Consider the following 21,647-nt stretch of genomic DNA (forward strand, 5'->3'; position numbering starts at 1 on the left):
GAACTTAACTAATTTCACATGACATTATGGTGGTTAGAGAGGCTGAAATACCTTTGTCAGTCTCTCGACCTTGAAAAGATGGACTGTCATGAAGCCACCAGTTGATCTTTTTTTTAAAAAAAAGAAAAAGAAAAAAGAAACAATAGTGACCTATTTAAATTCGTAATTCTGAGATAAATAATAATGTAATACAACAATATCGAACACAATAATAGATTCTAGAACTTTTTATTACACTATAGATAAGAGTCCTCTTATATTTGGATAATGATAGAGTCGCATGTGCACGCTACCTAATTAAATCTCTTCTTATCACCAACATATAATTTGCATGTGCACACTACCTAATTCAAATTTAAATCTCTTCTTATCACCAACACATAAATGAATAAAGATCATACAAAAATGGATTCATCAAGATAGCAAAGTCAACGAAATACTACTCAAAATTTAAACACCAACGTCATCGGACTCAAAACGTGACACGACAGCAGCGGCATTTGAAATTTCCACAAGGGTAAATCCGTCATTTGACTCCAGAAAAATACAGCGGGCAACCACCGCCTTTTTTTTTTCCCCCCGTAAATAAGTCCCCGAAACCATGGGCATTTGCGGCACGACACCGAGAACACAGGCGGGGGCCAAAGTGAAAAAGAAAAGTTTAATTGATGAAATAAAAATAATAAAAAGATTTTTTAATTTAAAAAAAAAAATACTCCGGACGCGAAAGGAGATTGAAATCGAGTTTAATAGGGATTTTGAGATCCGGAATGCCAGTCTCTCTTTCTCTCTCAAGGCTCTCTTTGTCCCTTATCGGCTCACGGTTCTCACTTTCTCGCCCCACAGGCAGATTTTCTCTAAGCAGCAACACAGAAGAAAGAAAGCGGGAGAAAGGCAGCCAAAACGAGGACGGATAAGGTAGCAGCAGCAAACCCTAGCGGCGCCCTCGTCTTCCATGGCTCAGTAAACTCCTCCCTTCGCTTTGTCTCCTTCTCGATCTGGCTTCGAAACTCTAGGGCGGCAACCAACGGCCGAGGCTCGTGTGTGTGTTTTGTGCGGAAAGCCATAGATTCAGTGCGGTAGGGAGGGATTAGGGAGCTGTGCGGTGTTGTGTTTTTTGAGGGCGGCGAAAGGCGGAGACTTTGGCGGGCGGGCGGGCGTGCGGCCGAGGGAGATCTTGGGGGTGGCGTTTGGGGTTTAGAAATTAGGGTTGGAAGGTGTGTCTGCCCATGCGATTGGTTTGTTTTTGATGCCGCCAGAACCATTGCCTTGGGATCGCAAAGACTTCTTCAAGGAGAGGAAGCACGAGAGGTCGGAGTCCCTTGGCTCTGTGGCACGATGGAGGGACTCGCCCCATCATGCACCTCGCGACTTCAATCGTTGGGCTTCCGGCGATTTTCGCAGACCACCAGGTATTTGTGTGTTCTTTGTATTCAATAATCTCCCTTTTGCCTTTGTTTCTCTTCTGTATATCTCGAATTAAAATTATTGGCACCAGATATACGCACACACAAATTGCATTAATTTGGTGTTCTAGGGTTGTAGAATCGCTTTCTTGAGGGGGTGGGTTTGTTAGAACAAAAAACAATGATATGGGGATGGGGTTGCAAATTACTTGATCTTTAGCAGCATGTTCTTTCCATCAGTAAGCGGTTTTGGGTGTTTTTCTTATGTTACAGCTCAGTTAATTTCGTAGTTCTTTTACAAGTATTGTTTAGATCTGCGAAACTTGGAGATCTGCCAATGACAATATGCATTTTTTCTTTGATTTTTTTGAAATATGGTTATTGCTTTTTTTTTTTTGGTACTGTTTGAAAATATACTTTGCTTGAGTGAATTATTTATCTTTGCCTTTCCGTTTAAATATTTTCTGAAGGTCATGGTAAGCAGGGTGGTTGGCACGTGTTCTCCGATGATTCTGGTCATGGGTATGGATCGTCTCGGTCAGGCGATAAGATGGTGGAAGATGAGAGCTTCCGGCCATCATTTTCACGCGGAGATGGAAGGTATGGCAGGAACAGTAGGGATAATAGAGGGCCACCTTATAGCCAGAGGGAAAGTAAAGGCTATTCTTGGGAAACCAGAAGTGGGTCTCCAAACATGCCCGGGAGGCCAAATCGTGTGAATAATGAACAGAGGTCGCAGGATGATATGCTGACATACTCATCTCATCAACAGTCTGACTTTGGAAGCACATGGGATCAGATTCAATTGAAAGACCAGCTTGATAAAATGGGTGGTTCCACTGGTTTAGGCTCTGGCCAGAAATGTGAGAGAGAGAACTCATTGGTCTCAATTGATTGGAAGCCTCTCAAATGGACGCGGTCTGGAAGCATGTCTTCTCGGGGTTCGGGTTTCAGCCATTCAAGTAGCTCAAAGAGCATGGGGCCCATTGATTCCAATGAAGCAAAGGTTGAGTCACAGCCGAAAACAGCCACTCCAGTGCAGTCTCCTTCGGGAGAAGCTACTAATTGTGTAACATCTGCTGCACCTTTAGAGGAAACAACTTCGAGGAAGAAGCCGCGCCTTGGATGGGGCGAGGGTTTGGCAAAGTATGAGAAAAAGAAAGTCGACGTCCCTGATGGTAGCATGAACAAAGATGCGGCTGTCTGTTCTGTTGGTAACACTGAACCAGCCCATTCTCTGAGTTCAAGCTTGCCTGATAAAAGCCCCCGAGTCACAGTTTTCTCAGATTGTGCATCTCCTGCAACTCCATCCTCTGTTGCTTGCAGTTCTTCTCCAGGTCTGTTGTTGCATCGTTACATTCTCATCACATGTTAACCCTATTTAAGTTTGTGACCTGACTTGGAAGTGGATTTTGACTTTTTAAATATGTAGTGTCATGTTGGCATTATTGCTTATTTCTGAATGCAAGTCTAGTACCATTTAGTATGAGATTCAGATGATTTAGCTAGAAAGTTGGGCAGTGAATCCTCGCATATGAACATAGTAGATGAAGCTTATCATTATCAACCTTTTCGTTAATGGAATTGGTAGGGCTTGGGGTAGAAAATTGGAAAGTGTAAATTTTAAATACTTTGAAAATTTTATAGATTTAAATACTTTTACTCACTAAATAGTTATACTAAATATTTTGAACTTCGTAGTTTTTCAGAGAATTACATTACATATTTTTCTGATGAAAAGTTCTGTGCTGGCTTGCCATGTTTATTTGTTCCGTACTGTTATGTTTCTCTCTACCTTAATCACATGTTCTAAGCACAGAATTTTTTGTGATTATAGTTCATGTTGTTACAGGTGTGGAGGAGAAATCATTTTGCAAGGCAGTTAATGTTGAGAACGATACTAGAAACTTTTGTGGTTCCCCAGGTCCTATGTCTCAGATTCATCACGAGGGATTCTCATTCCAATTGGAAAAGTTGGATGGTAATTCTTTAGTTAACTTGGACTCATCAATACTTGAATTGCTTCAGTCTGATGATCCAAGTTCAGTGGATTCCAGTATCTCGAGGCCGACTGCATTGAACAAGTTGCTTATATGGAAAGGTGAAATTTCAAAGGTATTGGAGGTAACTGAGTCAGAAATTGATTCACTCGAAAACGAACTTAAGGCACTGAAATCTGATTCTGGGGGCAGCTGTCCCCATCCAGCAACTTCTAGTTCTTTGCCTGTGGAGGAGAAGGATAAATCTTGCAAAGAACAGGTCACAAATTTGATCCCTTGGCCTTCTCCATTGCAAATTCATTCTTCTGGGGACACTAATGTGCAGAAGATGTGTGTTGATAATGGTGACCAGGTAGAATTTTGTGGTATTGTTAAGGATGAGGATATTGATAGTCCTGGAACAGCGACATCGAAATTTGTTGAATCATTACCTTTGGTTTCATCTGATATGACGAATAAAACTGGTGGTTCTGAGGATCGGGATCCAATCCAAACAACCAAAGGAGAAGAAGCGTGCTTAGTGCCCAGCAGATATGCAGAAAAGACTGACCCATCTACTTGTGGTAATAGTAGCATGCTTTTGGATAGTGAGGTAGTTGCACCAGACTCTGGTGTAGTAGTAGATAAGTTATGCGATTCTATATTTTCTGCCAATAAAATATTTGCAAGTAGAGCATCTGACATATTTAGTAAGCTGTTACCAAAAGAGCATATTTCTGGAGTTAGTGTTTCCTCATCCTGGAAGAATGATTCATTGATCAAAGAGAAGTTTGCCAAGAGGAAGCGATGTTTGAGGTTTATGGAGAGAGTTATAACCTTAAAATTTAAAGCCTTTCAACACTTGTGGAAGGAAGACATGAGTGTGCTTTCCATGCGAAAATATCGTTCAAAATCTCACAAAAAATTTGAGTTAAGCTTGCGAGCAACTAATAATGGACATCAGAAGCATCGCTCTTCAATTCGATCGCGATTTTCTACACCTGGTAAGAAATTCTATCTGCTTTTTCTGTTTGTCTTTCATGAGTTTGGAAGAAAGTGATTGGTTTTATAAGCATGACGATATTCTTGTGTCTAAATAAGAAAAACTAATTAAAGCAGTTTTCATGATGGACAAGGTTGTGACGTAGCTCGACTTTTTTTTACAGACTTATTTCTTGTTTTATGTTTTCTGGTGCTGCTTGTGGCATTTGATTTGTTTGAACATGGTTATAAATTTTTCTTATGCATGAGGAACTTTTTGTACACAGTTTGTAGTGAAAATAAGGAAGGAGGGCAGGATGTCTCTTTTAGTATCTTGGAGTGCTAATAAGTTAATAACAATTGCCTTTGAATCTAAACTGTTTTTTGTGATATTTTTGCCTTTTCCAATAGTAATCAGTATTTGTCTTTTCAGTAAGTTAGCAATTAACTTGTTCTGATTGATGCACCATGCTTGCCTATGAGGCGCTCGTGCTGACTCTGGTGCTACGGCTTTCATTATCTTTCCCTGTGTATTAGTAATGACTACATGGATGTGTTAGCTGTAGTGGTTACTTGGAGTTGTTTCGTTGCATGCTTTTTAGATAACTACTCATTGGTTATTTTATATTTGATCAACTATAGAAGTCTATGTGTAAATCTTTGAAAACAAATACATCTACTTTTGTGTTTTGGTGAAACATTTTTTAATCAGAAGTTTTTAATGATTTTTTTTTTTTCAGCAGGAAGTCTGAGCCTGGTCCCTACTACAGAGATTATTAATTTCACTAACAAGTTGCTGTCAGATTCCCAAGTCAAGCCGTACAGGAACTCGTTGAAGATGCCAGCCTTAATCTTGGACAAGGAGGAGAAGTTGGCGACAAGATTTGTTTCTAGTAATGGTTTAGTTGAAGATCCCTGTGCTGTTGAGAAGGAAAGGGCTTTGATGAACCCATGGACGCCAGAAGAGCAAGAACTTTTCATCCAAAAGCTAACCACCTACGGGAAGGATTTCAGAAAAATTTCTTCCTTTCTTGATCACAAGACGACTGCTGACTGTGTGGAGTTTTATTACAAACACCACAAGTCTGATTGCTTTGTGAAAACAAAGAAGAAGCCTGATATGGCTAAGCAAGGAAAGTCTTCGGCTAATACCTACTTAATTTCAGATGGGAAAAAATGGAATCGTGAGATGGATGCTGCTTCCCTTGATATTTTGGGTGCTGCTTCAGCAATCGCAGCTCATGCTGATGGTGGTACAAGAAATCGACAAACGTATTCGAGGAGGTTAATTTTGGGAGGGTACAGGAATACTAATACGTCTCGTAGTGAGGATACCACTGTTGAAAGGTCCTGCAGTCTTGATACTATTGGCAACGAAAGAGAAACAGCTGCTGCTGATGTTTTAGCAGGTATATGTGGCTCAATGTCATCTGAGGCGGTGAGTTCTTGCATCACTAGTTCCATTGATCCTGGTGAGTCTTATCTGGAATGGAAGTGCCAGAAAGGGGATTCGGTAGTAAGGCGACCTTTGACACCTGATGTTATGCAGAATGTGGATGATGAGACTTGCTCAGATGAAAGTTGTGGAGAAATGGATCCTTCTGACTGGACAGACGAGGAGAAGTCTAGATTTATTCAGGCAGTGTCATCCTATGGAAAGGATTTTGCTATGATCTCGCGATGCATTAGATCGAGGTCTCAGCATCAATGCAAGGTTTTCTTTAGCAAGGCTCGGAAGTGCCTTGGGCTTGATTTTGTACATCCTGGGCCCGGAAATGGAACATCTGTTGGTGATGATGCTAATGGAGGTGGGAGTGACACTGAAGATGCCTGTGTTCTGGAAACTGGTTCAGGTATTTCCAGTGACAAGTCAGGATGTAACATGAACGGGGATGTGCCGCCGTCTGTCACAAACATGAATGCTGATGAAGCTGATCCTGCGGAGACCATGAAATTGCAAACAAGCCCACCCAGACCGGAGGAAAACAATGTGATGGGAGAAGTAGATCATGGAGATGGTAAGCCTCTCAAATCTCTGGCTTCTGATGCATTCCAGGTGGTGGATAAGCCTAAGCTAGTTTTTGATGGCGACACTGATATCATGGATTTCGATGCTATGGGAGGTAATGCAACTGAAAACAAAATTTTGGTTGCAGAATCACGACCTGTTGGTGAGGGAATCAACTCTGACCCACCTAATCCTGAATGTATGGTTGGGGAAAAATTGGTCGGTCAAATTTCTTCTGATCGATTTGGAAAGAAACTGGAGGGGAGCGATGAAAGAAGCAATAGAGATCCAAGCGGATGCTGCTTACCAGCCTCAGCACACAATTCATGTGGCAATACTTCTGATGTGGCTGCTGATGGTTCTTGTTCAGGTCCTGGCCTTAACCCTGAGTGCCCATGTCAAGTTTCTGTAGAGCTGAACTCTGTGCAAAACCCTTCTGTCATCTCGTTGACACATGAGAATGCTCCTGCTACTGCAGTTTCTGTGCCACAAGATTCTGCTGTCATTGAATGCGAGAAATCCCTCAGCCAAGATAGGTTGTCATCAACCCTGGATCTGCGGGAGGGATCTGTTGGTAGAGATGAGAGTGGCAAGCACTTGTCAGGTCTTCTAGGACATGCAAACGTCGAACCTTTGCAAGTTCTCAGAGGCTATCCATTGCAAATGGTACCCAAGAAAGAGACGAATGGGGATGTAAGTTGTGGTAATTTATCTGAAGTTAAGCCAGACAGAAATATCAATGGGCATTATATGACACAAGATGACTTCCTTCAATTTGGGAATTCCAAGCCCCAATGTTCTCGTGTTGATTGTCCTCCTCTGCCCCTAAAGGTAGAAAAACCAGGTGACGCACGAAAAGCCCATTCATGGAGCTCGACAGATTCGGATAAACCAAGCAGGAATGGTGATGTGAAACTGTTTGGTAAGATACTCAGCAACCCGTCATCTTTGTCCAAGTCAAATGGCAGCATCCATGAGAATGAAGAAGAGGGAGCTCATAACCAAAAGTTAAGCAGCAAGTCGTCTAACTTAAATCTCACCGGGCATCACAGTGCTGACGGGAATTCTCCCCTCCTGAAGTTTGATTGTAGTAGTTATCTGGGCCTTGAGAATGTTCCCAGTAGGAGTTACGGCGGGTTTTGGGAAGGGAATAAAGTGCAAGCTGGTAATTCATCGTTTCCTGACTCAGCTATCTTGCTGGCCAAGTACCCTGCTGCGTTTAGCAATTTTCCTACGTCCTCTTCCCAAATGGAACAGCAGCCACTGCAGGCGGTTGTGAAGACCAACGATCGAAGTATGAATGGCGTATCAGTTTTTCGTGGCGAGATCAATGGTAGCAATGGAGTTGCTGATTATCCGGTGTTTAGTAGAGGCCAGGACGGTGGTAACAAAGTGCAGCCATTTACAGTAGATGTGAAGCAGCAGCAGCGGCAAGACGTGTTGGACATTCCAAGACGAAATGGGTTTGATGCAATTTCGAGCATACAGCAGCAAGGAAGGGGGAGTGTTGGGATGAATGTAGTAGGGAGGGGAGGGATCCTCGTAGGGGGTCCGTGTACGGTGGTATCAGATCCCGTGGCTGCCATTAGAATGCACTACGCGAAAACTGAACAGTATGGGGGGCAGGCGGGGAGCATATTCCGGAAGGAAGAGTCGTGGAGAGGAGGGAAGGGGGATATAGGCAGGTAGTAGATGGTTGCAGAGGGGGCCTGGCCTGGCCTGGCCAGGCCATTGGCGCTCCCGCGGCGGCAAATCGTTTATTTGCTGCGCCCTGTATAATAGTTTTTGGTTGGTGTTGGTTAAGTGCAGTCAGTGACGTGCTAGGGCAAAAATGGACTCTTAAAAGGTCCCCGTCGTTTTTTTTTTTGGGTTGGGTAAAATGCTTTTGTTTTTTAAATTTGTTAGGTGCTTGTAATATTGCAGCAGGAGCAGCTTTGTATTTTGTTGTATTTTAATTTTAATGGGAAAATACAAAAATAAACTGCAAAAGTTGGGAAGGCGGGCGGGGATGGATGGAGAGAAATATTTATTTCAGGTTTGCGAGCTCTGGATCCACCTGATCTGACGTCGTTTTGTCTCATGGTAGCTTCTAGTTCTGGTAAAACTCATGTTTGCCGGTCTAACATCTCATCATTTGTTTGTCATTGATTTAGGTGAAAGTAAAACTCTAGCAAAATACATTTTACATTTGAATGTGTGTAACTTCCTAGTCCTTTTGATCGGCCGATATTATTTGTGCGGATGCGTAAGTTGTTCGGGTTTTCCGCGAGTAAGTTGTTCGGTTTCTTGTTGCGTCCGAAGAATTGGTGGAAGTGGTGCTATAACTTTGATTACCTGCCAAAAAACATCATCATTGATTTGAGACGGAGTGCTAATAGGTCATCTTATATAGCAATTACAGCAACATTTTACCTCATTGGATGCGGGGTGAGAGAGAGTGACTTGATGAGCATGCAAGTTGTAGCCACAGTCACCAGGAACGGGATTTGTAGGCCTCTGAAACCCTCTGCACACACAAATGTGATTACATTTCGACAATCATGGACGACGGAATTACATTTGAATGCTTTTGGATTTATATTACACTGACTGCATACCCATCATCGGCAAAACTTTCATCGACCAAGTCGAAATCTGAGCACTTTGGCTGTCCACCAGGAACATAAAGAGGATCTCCTGTATATAGACAGGCAAATTAACGGCTCCTTATTGCCTAAAAACAAATATTTTGTTAAGCATTCAACTAGTCCAAGCAAATGGGGAATCTGAGGTTTCTCAAACCCATGCCCTCCAACAACCAGATTCTCATAACATGTTGGACACAGCCTAATCCCAAACTTAAGGTCCAATAGCGATCAAGCCAATAGCCCCCGTAGACTGGGAGGGCCACATGGACTATGATTAGCTTCGATAAAAGACTTACCTAACAATGGATGTCCTATGTAAGAAAGATGGATGCGAATTTGGTGTGGCCTTCCTGACTGAATCTCAACCTGTTAAAGTATCAGTGTACTATTGTAAGTTGCTTTCAATTCCAAAAACAACAAACACAACCTGATTTTCGTGTCCATTGTCAATGTCCTATGTCTTATTGTTGTCATCATAGTTATATACTGGCTTTTGAAAAGCACTATGCTAAAATGGCGGAGTTAAGCCAGAATATCATCCATGGAAGTAAAATAGATAGATACTACTAAAGGCTATATATTATTTCTGAAGGTTACAACAACAACAACAACAAAGCCTTTTCCCACTAAGTGGGGTCGGCTATATGAATCCTAGAACGCCATTGCGCTCGGTTTTGTGTCATGTCCTCCGTTAGATCCAAGTACTCTACGTCTTTTCCTAGAGTCTCTTCCAAAGTTGTCCTAGGTCTTCCTCTACCCCTTCGGCCCTGAACCTCTGTCCCGTAGTCACATCTTCGAACCGGAGCGTCAGTCGGCCTTCTTTGCACATGTTCAAAATCACCGGAGCCGATTTTCTCTCATATTTCCTACAATTTCGGCTACTCCTACTTTACCTCGGATATCCTCATTCCCAATCTTATCCTTTCTCGTGTGCCCACACATCCCACGAAGCATCCTCATCTCCGCTACACCCATTTTGTGTACGTGTTGATGCTTCACCACCCAACATTCTGTGCCATACAACATCGCTAGCCTTATTGCCGTCCTATAAAATTTTCCCTTGAGCTTCAGTGGCCTACGACGGTCACACAACACGCCGGATGCACTCTTTCCATCCAGCTCGTATTCTATGGTTGAGATCTCCATCTAATTCTCCGTTCTCTTGCAAGATAGATCCTAGGTAGCGAAAACGATCGCTTTTTGTGAGCTTCGCTAGATTGCTCCGGTCATTAGTGTGGATAAGTATATAAATGGATAGAGATAGGAAAGCAAACACAAGATGTACGTGGTTCACCCAGATTGGCTACGTCCACGGAATAGAAGAGTTCTCATTAATTGTGAAGGGTTTACACAAGTACATAGGTTCAAGCTCTCATTTAGTGAGTACAAGTGAATGATTTAGTACAAATGACATTAGGAAATATTGTGGGAGAATGATCTCGTAATCACGAAACTTCTAAGTATCGGAGTGTGGTGTCGTCTTGACTTGCCTTATCTGTCTCATAGGTAGATGTGGCATCTTCTCTGGAAGTACTCTTCCTCCATCCAGGGGTGGTATCTTTAACTGGTGGAGATGCACAAGGTAATGTATCAATTTCACTTGAAGCTTACTTGTAGTTTCAGGCTTGGTCAAGCGCGATACAAACCATGTAGTAGGAGTCCCCCAAGTCGCCGAGCTAGGGGGTCTGCTGAAAGAGGTGACAGACAAGGTAAGCAATCAGAGCTCCGACTGATTGTTCACCTTCTCCCCATCTTGCAGCAGCATGAAGGATAAAGAGAAGAAAAATGAGAAGAGATGATATGAGATACTTTTGCTTTTGAAGAAGTAACTTTCCACAGGCTTATTCTTGAACTGAGCTGGAGGGTTTTCTGGTTTCCTCCAGAGTATAAGGCCGACTGAAGAATTTGAGGGTCAAAACAAGTCCATCAAATCTAGAGTACGTTCCACCCTGCTGATATGGGATACTTTTGCTTTTGACAGAGTAATGAATGTATCGGCACGTGTGCTGTTACGCTTGTCTCCACATGCTTCCTTGTATCCTTCGCACTTGCCTTATCTGTTCCTCAAGCAGATGCGGAATCTTCCCTGGAAACATAAGATGTTGAAGATGAGTACTCGAGAGCAATGCCAGGTAAGTAATCAGGTAAGGGGTTCCAGGCAGTCCGTTCCTGGCTGGAAGCTTGATTCCAAGTGCTGACTGATTGCTCTCATTCTCCTTGTCTTGCAGGTAAAAACAAGGCCAAAAGAAAAGACAGGGAAAAAGCATGATATGGGATACTCTTGCTTTTAACCCTGATGATATGAGATATTCTTGCTCTAGTATAGCTTGTTTGCAGAGGTATTATCGGGGGGAAAGAAAGCTGAATATTTCGAAAGGCTTCGTTGGGAGTGCCCTCTCAGATATGATGAAGGGTTGAGCATTTTTGCAGGTCTGCCTGTCCGTTGGGGATGGAGGTCGACATATATAGGAGTCTCCCTAACAACAAGTAGTAATGCTATTCCTTTACCCTGCTTGGTCATAGCACGGTAGTGGGAGCTGCCAGTTTCACATGTTTTAACTCTGTCAGAGCACTTTGAAAAAGTGGTCTGTGGTATCTGGCTCTCGAGATTCGGAGAACGATGCCTCTTCGATTTTTGAGAAAGCAATCATGCTGGGGGTATGACTCTCGAGATTCGGAGAGCAGTGTCTCTTCGATTTTTGAGGAAGTAATCATGTTGGGAGTCTGGCTCTCGAGATTCGGAGGGCGGTACCTTTTCGATTTTGGAGCAAGCAATCTTGTTGGGAGTGTTGTCTCGAATGTGAGTAAAGGTTGGGCATGTTTGCTAGTCTACCTTGCCACGAAGCACAAAGGTTGACACACAGGGACTTTCCAATTATCCAACAATGGTACTGTTCCTTTACCCTCTCTTCGATTTTGAGAAAGTAGTCATGTTGGGAGTCTGGCTCTCGAGATTCGGAGGACGGTGCCTCTTCGATTTTGGAGCAAGCAATCTTATTGGGAGTGTTTTCTCGAATGTGAGTAAAGGTTGGGCATGTTTGCTAGTCTACCTTGCCACGAAGCACAGAGGTTGACACACAGGGACTTTCCAATTATCCAGCAGTGGTACTGTTCCTTTACAGTTGTGGGTAATAATATGGTAGCTAGACCTTCAAAATTTATGTGTCTAAACTTTTGTTAGTGCTGTTTCTTTGCTATTCTTTTACCTTTCTTGGTCAGAGCGATGTAGTGGGAGCTGCAAGCTTCACGTGCTCAACTTTGGCAGAGAACTTTGGCAAAGTTATTTGTGGTACCCATGAGCTATTGTTGCGTGTGGGAAGTGGGTGATTGAACAGTAAGATTCATGTGCTTTCTACTTCACCAGAAGTCTTCGACAGAATGCCCATAATTTCTGCAAAGCTGAGTGTGCGTGACAGGTGCTGACAAGGCTAGAAAAGTAGGTGCCTCTTCGATTTCTGAGATCGGCCCTCGTGGTCTCTGAGCAGCCCAGCTTTTGAGAAAGCGAGCGCCTCTTCGATTGATTCGGAGAACGATGCCTCATCGATTTTTGAGAAAGCAATCATGCTGGGGGTCTGGCTCTCGAGATTCGGGGAGCAGTGTCTCTTCGATTTTTGAGAAAGTAATCATGTTGGGAGTCTGGCTCTCGAGATTCGGAGGGCGGTGCCTCTTCGATTTTGGAGCAAGCAATCTTGTTGGGAGTGTTTTCTCGAATGTGAGTAAAGGTTTGGCATGTTTGCTAGTCTACCTTGCCACGAAACACAGAGGTTGACACACAGGGACTTTCCAATTATCCAGCAATGGTACTGTTCCTTTACCCTCTCTTCGATTTTTAAGAAAGTAGTCATGTTGGGAGTCTGGCTCTCGAGATTCGGAGGACGGTGCCTCTTCGATTTTGGAGCAAGCAATCTTATTGGGAGTGTTTTCTCGAATGTGAGTAAAAGTTGGGCATGTTTGCTAGTCTACCTTGCCACGAAGCACAGAGGTTGACACACAGGGACTTTCCAATTATCCAGCAGTGGTACTGTTCCTTTACCCTTGTGGGTAATAATATGGTAGCTAGACCTTCAAAATTTATGGGTCTAAACTTTGTTAGTGCTGTTTCTTTGCTATTCTTTTACCCTTCTTGGTCAGAGCGATGTAGTAGGAGCTGCAAGCTTCACGTGCTCAACTTTGGCAGAGAACTTTGGCAAAGTTATCTGTGGTACCCATGAGCTATTGTTGCGTGTGAGAAGTGGGTGATTGAACAGTAAGATTCATGTGTTTTCTACTTCCCCAGAAGTCTTTGACAGAATGCCCATAATTTCCGCAAAACTGAGTGTGCGTGTGACAGGTGCTGACAAGGCTGGAAAAGGCTGGAAAAGTAGGTGCCTCTTCGATTTCTGAGATCGGCCCTCGTGGTCTCTGGGGAGCCCAGCTTTTGAGAAAGCGAGCGCCTCTTCGATTTTTGAGATCGGCCTTCGTGGTCTTTGAGCAGCCCAACTTTTGAGAAAGCAAACGCCTCTTCGATTTCTGAGATCAACCCTCGTGATCTCTAAGCAGCCCAGCTTTTGAGAAAGCAAACGCCTCTTCGATTTCTGAGCAGGCGCCTCTTCGATTTCTGAAGCTTCGTCGAGTGCAGATTTTTATAGGGGCTGGCATTAAGTTCCAAAGCACACTTGAATCTCCACCAGTAGAAGCTTCATTCTTGCACTTCTAAGATCTTGATTTGTCCGACCTCTTCTCTCTTCAACACCTTTGAAAATGTCTGGCCCCTCCGACCGTCGTTTTGACTTGAACCTTGTTGAAGAGGCAGCCCCGCCTTCTCCAGACAACATATGGCGCCCATCCTTCGTCTCCCCTACTGGTCCTCTTACCGTTGGGGATTCCGTGATGAAGAATGATATGACCGCTGCGGTGGTGGCCAGGAACCTTCTCACTCCCAAAGATAACAGACTACTTTCCAAACGGTCTGATGAGTTAGCTGTTAAGGATTCGCTGGCTCTCAGTGTTCAGTGTGCAGGTTCTGTGTCTAATATGGCCCAACGCCTATTTGCTCGAACCCGCCAAGTTGAATCATTGGCGGCTGAAGTGATGAGTCTCAAACAGGAGATTAGAGGGCTCAAGCATGAGAATAAACAGTTGCACCGGCTCGCACATGACTATGCTACAAACATGAAGAGGAAGCTTGACCAGATGAAGGAAACTGATGGTCAGGTTTTACTTGATCATCAGAGATTTGTGGGTTTGTTCCAAAGGCATTTATTGCCTTCGTCTTCTGGGGCTGTACCGCGTAATGAAGCTCCAAATGATCAACCTCTGATGCCTCCTCCTTCTAGGGTTCTGTCCAGTACTGAGGCTCCAAATGATCCCCCTCCGGTGCCTTCTCTTTCTGGGGCTCTACCGACTGCTGAGACTTCTCCTAAGCAACCTTTGTGAAGGCTCCCTCTTGTGTGCTTATTTTGACTCATGTATATGTACATATTTGTAGCTTATCGGGGATATCAATAAATAAGCTTTCCTTCATTTCAACGTATTGTGTTAAATACACCAAAGCCTTCTTCGCTAAGTTCTTTGAATTTTCTTTTGTTAAAGCTTGTATGTTGAAGCTTTCTGAGTGGAGCATGTAGGTTGGGGTAGTGTTCCCTTAATTTCCCGAGTGAGGAAAACTTCTCGGTTGGAGACTTGGAAAATCCAAGTCACTGAGTGGGATCGGCTATATAAATCTTAGAACGCCATTGTGCTCGATCCTGTGTCATGTCCTTCGTTAGATCTAAGTACTCTAAGTCTTTTCTTAGAGTCTCTTCCAAACTTTTCCTAGGTCTTCCTCTACCCCTTCGGCCCTGAACCTCTGTCCCATAGTCGCATCTTCTAATCGGAACGTCAGTAGGCCTTCTTTGCACATGTCCAAACCACCGTAACCGATTTTCTCTCATCTTTCCTTCAATTTCGGCTACTCCTACTTTACCCCGGATATCCTCATTCCTAATCTTATCCTTTCTCGTGTGCCCACACATCCAACGAAGCATCCTCATCTCCGCTACACCCATTTTGTGTACGTGTTGATGTTTCACCGCCCAACATTCTGTGCCATACAGCATCGCCGGCCTTATTGCCGTCCTATAAAATTTTCCCTTGAGCTTCAGTGGCATACGGCGGTCACACAACACGCCGGATGCACTCTTCCACTTCATCCATCCAGCTTGTATTCTATGGTTGAGATCTCCATCTAATTCTCCGTTCTTTTGCAAGATAGATCCTAGGTAACGAAAACGGTCGCTCTTTGGTATTTCTTGATCTCCGATCCTCACCCCTAACTCGTTTTGGCCTCCATTTGCACTGAACTTGCACTCCATATATTCTGTCTTTGATCGGCTTAGGCGAAGACCTTTAGATTCCAACACTTCTCTCCAAAGGTTAAGCTTTGCATTTACCCCTTCCTGAGTTTCATCTATCAACACTATATCGTCTGCGAAAAGCATACACCAAGGAATATCATCTTGAATATGTCGTGTTAACTCATCCATTACCAACGCAAAAAGGTAAGGACTTAAGGATGAGCCTTGATGTAATCCTACAGTTATGGGAAAGCTTTCGGTTTGTCCTTCATGAGTTCTTACGGCAGTCTTTGCTCCTTCATACATATCCTTTATAGCTTGGATATATGCTACTCGTACTCCTTTCTTCTCTAAAATCCTCCAAAGAATGTCTCTTGGGACCCTATCATACGCTTTTTCCAAATCTATAAAGACCATGTGTAAATCCTTTTTCCCATCTCTATATCTTTCCATCAATCTTCGTAAGAGATAGATTGCCTCCATGGTTGAGCGCCCTGGCATGAACCCGAATTGGTTGTCCGAAACCCGTGTCTCTTGCCTCAATCTATGCTCAATGACTCTCTCCCAGAGCTTCATTGTATGACTCATTAGCTTAATACCCCTATAGTTCATGCAATTTTGTACGTCGCCCTTATTCTTGTAGATAGGCACCAAAGTGCTCATTCGCCACTCATTTGGCATCTTCTTCGTTTTCAAAATCCTATTGAAAAGGTCAGTGAGCCATGTTATACCTGTCTCTCCCAAAAGTTTCCACACTTCGATTGGTATATCGTCTGGGCCTATTGCTTTTTTATGCTTCATCTTCTTCAAAGCTACAACCACTTCTTCCTTCCGGATTCGACGATAAAAAGAGTAGTTTCTACACTCTTCTGAGTTACTCAACTCCCCTAAAGAAGCACTCATTTCATGTCCTTCATTGAAAAGATTATGAAAATAACCTCTCCATCTGTCTTTAACCGCGTTCTCTGTAGCAAGAACATTTCCATCCTCATCCTTGATGCACCTCACTTGGTTTAGGTCCCTTGTCTTCTTTTCCCTTGCTCTAGATAGTTTATAGATATCCAACTCTCCTTCTTTGGTATCTAGTCGTTTATACATATCGTCGTAAGCCGCTAACTTAGCTTCTCTGACAGCTTTCTTCGCCTCTTGCTTCGCTTTTCTATACCTTTCACCATTTTCATCAGTCCTCTCCTTGTATAAGGCTTTACAACATTCCTTCTTAGCCTTCACCTTTGTTTGTACCTCCTCATTCCACCACCAAGATTCCTTTTGGTGTGGGGCAAATCCCTTGGACTCTCCTAATACCTCTTTTGCTACTTTTCGGATACAACTAGCCATGGAATCCCACATTTGGCTAGCTTCCCCCTCTCTATCCCACACACATTGGGTGATTACCTTCTCTTTGAAAATGGCTTGTTTTTCTTCTTTTAGATTCCACCATCTAGTCCTTGGGCACTTCCAAGTCTTGTTCTTTTGTCTTACTCTTTTGATATGTACATCCATCACCAACAAGCGATGTTGATTAGCCACGCTCTCTCCTGGTATAACTTTGCAATCCTTACAAGTTATACGATCCCCTTTCCTCATTAGAAGAAAATCTATTTGTGTTTTTGACGACCCACTCTTGTAGGTGATCACATGTTCTTCTCTCTTCTTAAAGAAGGTGTTGGCTAAGAAGAGATCATATGTCATTGCAAAATCCAAGATAGCTTCCCCATCCTCGTTTCTCTCCCCAAAACCATGGCCACCATGAAAACCTCCATAGTTGCCTGTCTCCCTGCCCACGTGTCCATTTAAATCTCCTCCTATAAATAACTTCTCCGTCTGAGCAATTCCTTGCACCAAGTCTCCAAGATCTTCCCAAAATTTCTCCTTCGAACTCGTATCCAACCCTACTTGAGGTGCGTACGCACTAATCACATTGATAAGTTCTTGTCCTATTACAATCTTGATTGCCATGATTCTATCTCCTACCCTCTTGACATCTACAACATCTTGTACCAAGGTCTTGTCCACGATGATGCCAACACCGTTTCTCGTTCTATTTGTGCCCGAATACCAAAGTTTAAACCCTGAGTTTTCTAGATCCTTTGCCTTACTACCAACCCACTTAGTTTCTTGTAGGCACATAATATTTATCCTTCTCCTCACCATAACTTCCACTACTTCCATAGATTTTCCCGTTAAGGTTCCTATATTCCACGTTCCTAAACGCATTTTGCTCTCTTGAACTCTACCCTTCTGTCCTAGCTTCTTCACCCTCCCCCGTCTAATAGGATCAAAGTACTTCTTTTGTGTGTCCCGGGTAAAGTTGATAGGAGCATATGCTCCCAAACAACTTTGAGTGGAGTCGTTCGAAAAGAAGTTTCTATGGCCCCCTTGCTCATTTAACACTGCATCCGGGTGCCGATGGAGATACAGCGACCCTTGCTCACTTATCACTGTGCTCAGGCCACACAGCGCGCCACTTACGGGTGACGCCCTAGCTTTAGCGCGATTTTGTTCTGGATTCATTTTCATAAGGATTCGACGTGATCATGGAGTGCCGGCTGTCGACTACCTGACGCCCTCCCCCTCCTCCTTTATCCGGGCTTGGGACCGGCCATGTAAGACATAGGCGGAGTTATATTATTTCTGAAGGTTGAAGTGGTAAAATCAGGGGTACCTGGACTAGCGTCTGGTTTTTATGAATCTCTCTCTCAAGAACTTCAACTTTACTCAGAGCTGGCTTTCCTGGTTAAGATAAAATAAAATAACAAAAAGAGATAAGCATGGTGGGTTAGAATAAGATTGTTTTATGAATCTAACACACTGCATCCTGAGATGAGGTGATTAAGCACTAAGAGAAAAGGTGAATGGTGCAAGTTAACACGACTTAAAGATTGCAATCATCTTTCCAAATCATGGTGTATTGGAGGGAGCTTACAGGAAACACAAAATTATTCAACACATTCGTTAATGCAAATAAACCTGTAGGAGAAGCAACATACAGCCCTTTAGCCACACCAGGATATCGCACCATTCCAATTGGCTGCTTTACAATCACCTATAGAAATTTTCACGTCTATCATACACTCTATTTGCATGAATAGTAGCAATATATAAAGTTGAAAAGACGGCATCAAGAAAAATTAGAAAGGAAGGCTTGCTAGACTCAAGAAATCATCGGTTTGAGTTGAGATAAGGTATGGAAACAGTGGATGTTGATGTTTTGTTTGAGATATTAAACCTTATTCATGCACAAACAGACAGTAGTTAGAGTTGCACACACTTCAGTAGTACTTCAAAAGGATGTTACCTTATCCTCACAAACTATCCCAGTCACTAGTGCCCGGTAAATCTTTGATATTTTCCTCTCTGTACGAGGCTCCATGTCAGCATTACTGTCAATCACATTGTCAAATTCATAAAGATTATAACCAAACTGTAGGAATCTTAAGTTTTTTCATTCAAAAATGAGAAGCCAAAATAAGATGCGAGCAAGATGGAATAGGCGATTTCTCTAACCTGCCATCTCCAATATTAGATGTCCCGTCAGCTAAGTATGCTGCAAGCTGAGTTTTGGCATGCTTTGTCTTTGCACAGAGTAATATTCCTAGAACCATATGAGACCAGTCAACCAGAAGAATATTAAGAAGTATAACCATTCTTGTAGTAACTATGACAATGAACAGATTTGTGAGAATAACACGTAGAACTGGAAAGGAGCAATAAATTGAGGAAAAAGGTTTTCGTTATGTGTAGATGTTATCTAGTGAGAAACATAGTAAGCAGCATTAAGTTATCCATCTTTACAACTAGGTTCCGAAATTTGACAATCTTTCTGCAATAAGTAAATCCAAATGACATACCATGTGTATTAACAACATACAGGAAGCTTCTTGAGACAATGTGATATATAAAACCATGTTTTTCAATTCTATGTTTTACTACACATTAATCGTTAATAATGAAAATTCCAAGGCCATAATGAGCATGGGTAGGAAGCTTAACTCAAGTAATTAGATAGAACATACATTCAAATCATCTCATGTCCACAGTCATGTATAAGAAAACTTAGCTACTTTGATTGAAAAGAAAGAAGAATACAAGGGACTTCATCAATTAATTCAGCATTGGACTTCATGGGATACCTGAAGTGCCTCTTCCTAAGCGATGGGCAGGAACAGGATGTGGTTGTTGGCACGATAAGGGAGAAATCTTCTGTGTTGCACGCCATAGAAGCTGTGTGAGAACTGTTCGTTGCTGGAAAAGACCTTGAGGTAAAACTTGCAGCCCAGAAGGCTTATTTAGAGCAATCTGAATTCAAAATTAAAACTTCACATCAAGAACAGTAACCACCAAAATGGAGAAAACAAACAACAGTTAACAGATTCTTTGCAGAGAAACCATAGATAATTTCCAAGGCGTCTTTTGGTTGCTATTTGATAACAAAATTTCTCATGAAAAAACCTCAATTTGTTTCAAAGAATCAAGGGAAAAAAGAACCCTAAGCTCATTTAGCTCTTAAGGGAGGGTAGGGCAACGGATCCTCATTTAAGGTGACCAACGCTCAACTTTTACAAACCAAACTGACTTTGAATATTATTCTTGGACAAAACTGAACCGAAGACCAACTTCACCCCACTCCTTTCCACCCAAGACAATTCTTAGGTGGGAAGTATTTCGTAATATTGTACTTACTTATGTTTCTAATAAAATCTCCAAAATCAACTATAATTACATTTCGAACAAACAAAAGACCATTTGATGCATTTGATGCATTTGGTATAATGGTTTTATATTTTCCACGAGTTGAAGTAGCTAATAATACCAGTAAGAAAAACAACATGCACATAAGTACTACAACATGAGTTAATCAACACAGTATTAGAAACCTTAAATGTACATAAGTTCAAGTGTTTAACATCACTAATCTTGATGGGAATGAAGCAACATCGTAATGAAGATAGAAGATAGGACATGAGACATACAAATCGATGAGTAACCACTTTGAGAAATTTACCATATCATCATCCTCATACAGAACCTCGAGCAAGTATGGTGCATCGGGCTCTCTCCACGGAAGTCTATGATATGCCAATTTCGAGCCAACCCTAAACAAATTGATCATCATGTTACAGAAACAAAACATAACAATCTTCTATATGGATGAGAGCAAGCATATCATAAAAGCGAAAAATGACATCCACGAAACAAAGAACCACCTGAGGATCGTATCGGGATCTCTAACAACTTCTCCATCAACTGTTATCTGCAGAAAAACAGCAACAAGCAATGCTGATAATTTAACACGCATATATTCACATTTTCCATAACAAACCTTTTCATGATTTTCGATGTTCGAACCTGTCCGCTCCGAATTCTCTGCAACCAACTGCTCAATTATCAGTACAAAGTTTTCATCAGTTCTTCAAATTAAACATATTTTTATTGCTTAAAATGCAAAAATAAATCAGTAAATAAATCAAATTAATCTAAATTGTTGGAATGCAATTTGGTATAAGCTGATTACCCTTGCAATGGAGCTGAATTATTGTACTTGCTAGAGTAGAACTCGATCAGTGTCAGTTCTGTATTGCACACCAACAATCGGAGTCAAATTCGGACAGGTTAAAATCGAAGAAAGCATCGACAATCGAGTTCTAGCGCATGGAGTCTGTTTGGCTGCCGGGAAAATGCAGGAAAGAAACAGAAATAGTAGAAGAAAAAAAACAGTATCTTCCTAGGGAGATTTAAAAGAGAGGGAGAGAAAGAGAGGACCGGAATCGGAGGTTCGAACGACGTCGTTGTAGAACAATCCGTCGTTGAGATCGGGCCACGGCAATCCAAACGTCTGAGGCTGACATGCTCGCGAGGAGCTAGACATTTGTATGTGTCCTTTCAATTTTCAACCGAGAAAGAGAGCGACCTTCAGTGAAGAAAGGCGGCTGCTGCCTTTATCCGGCGTCGTTGAAGGACCGGTGTCCGATTCCCAAATAACAAGTGTCTGAAACATAAAAATAAGAGCGTGAATAGCACTACTATTTTTTAATTGAAAATTTCAATGATTTTTAGGGATTATTATAAGTCTTTGGATTTTGAGATTTATATAAGTTGAGCAAGTTAACCTAGGTTACGAGCACTCGTATAAAATTGGGACGCTACAATGTCAGGGTCTTAAATTAAATCACGTAATGCTACATCAGAGTTAAAACTACATGGTGTACATAACTAACTTCTCTAGTAAGTTACCAAAACTCCTGAGGATGTAGCAAGCATCAATGCTTAAGATACGTATCTAATAAAATTTGAGATATGCTCAAGCCGTTATTTTAAATTTTGTTAAAAAC

General features: G+C 42.3%; 3 protein-coding genes and 1 long non-coding RNA gene across 9 annotated transcripts in view; 2 read left to right on the forward strand and 2 right to left on the reverse strand.

Moving 5' to 3' along the window:
- The window catches only part of LOC126629203 (uncharacterized), a 60,621-nt gene extending 46,112 nt beyond the window's left edge, over positions 1-14,509 (forward strand). Inside the window, exon 2 of the mRNA XM_050299153.1 lies at positions 13,678-14,509. Coding sequence (XP_050155110.1) covers positions 13,742-14,416 — 675 coding nt within the window. The 5' untranslated portion in view covers positions 13,678-13,741 and the 3' untranslated portion in view covers positions 14,417-14,509. The remainder of the gene's footprint in view (positions 1-13,677) is intronic.
- Positions 780-8,576, forward strand: LOC126629194 (uncharacterized). 3 transcript variants are annotated; one of them, XM_050299137.1, is made up of 5 exons: positions 780-1,412; positions 1,877-2,743; positions 3,259-4,389; positions 5,107-6,384; positions 6,523-8,576. In XM_050299137.1, the coding sequence occupies exons 1-5, from the start codon at positions 1,250-1,252 to the stop codon at positions 8,061-8,063; spliced, it is 4,980 nt and encodes a 1,659-aa protein (XP_050155094.1). In that variant the 5' UTR covers positions 780-1,249; the 3' UTR covers positions 8,064-8,576. The 3 variants fall into 3 exon arrangements, with proteins under 3 accessions (XP_050155094.1, XP_050155092.1, XP_050155093.1); XM_050299135.1 differs by having other exon boundaries at positions 5,107-8,576; XM_050299136.1 differs by having other exon boundaries at positions 5,110-8,576.
- LOC126629199 (RNA pseudouridine synthase 5) lies at positions 8,485-21,292 on the reverse strand. Of its 3 annotated transcripts, none has more exons than XM_050299149.1 (14): positions 21,079-21,292; positions 20,831-20,888; positions 20,665-20,692; positions 20,523-20,569; positions 20,321-20,411; positions 19,449-19,518; positions 18,823-18,910; positions 18,614-18,698; positions 18,286-18,361; positions 17,981-18,048; positions 9,298-9,367; positions 8,972-9,050; positions 8,787-8,880; positions 8,485-8,708 (listed from the first exon to the last, which is right to left on the reverse strand). In XM_050299149.1, the coding sequence occupies exons 1-14, from the start codon at positions 21,182-21,184 to the stop codon at positions 8,604-8,606; spliced, it is 1,065 nt and encodes a 354-aa protein (XP_050155106.1). In that variant the 5' UTR covers positions 21,185-21,292; the 3' UTR covers positions 8,485-8,603. The 3 variants fall into 3 exon arrangements, with proteins under 3 accessions (XP_050155106.1, XP_050155105.1, XP_050155104.1); XM_050299148.1 differs by having other exon boundaries at positions 19,449-19,560; XM_050299147.1 differs by having other exon boundaries at positions 19,449-19,614; positions 21,079-21,291.
- Positions 9,594-12,893, reverse strand: LOC126629205 (uncharacterized). 2 transcript variants are annotated; one of them, XR_007625683.1, is made up of 3 exons: positions 12,747-12,893; positions 11,754-12,051; positions 9,594-11,689 (listed from the first exon to the last, which is right to left on the reverse strand). It is a non-coding gene; the product is annotated as an uncharacterized LOC126629205 (long non-coding RNA). The 2 variants fall into 2 exon arrangements; XR_007625682.1 differs by having other exon boundaries at positions 9,594-12,051.
- Positions 21,293-21,647: the final 355 nt, after the last annotated feature.

This window comes from Malus sylvestris, chromosome 7 (genome assembly GCF_916048215.2).
Source record: "Malus sylvestris chromosome 7, drMalSylv7.2, whole genome shotgun sequence".
NCBI lineage: Eukaryota > Viridiplantae > Streptophyta > Magnoliopsida > Rosales > Rosaceae > Malus > Malus sylvestris.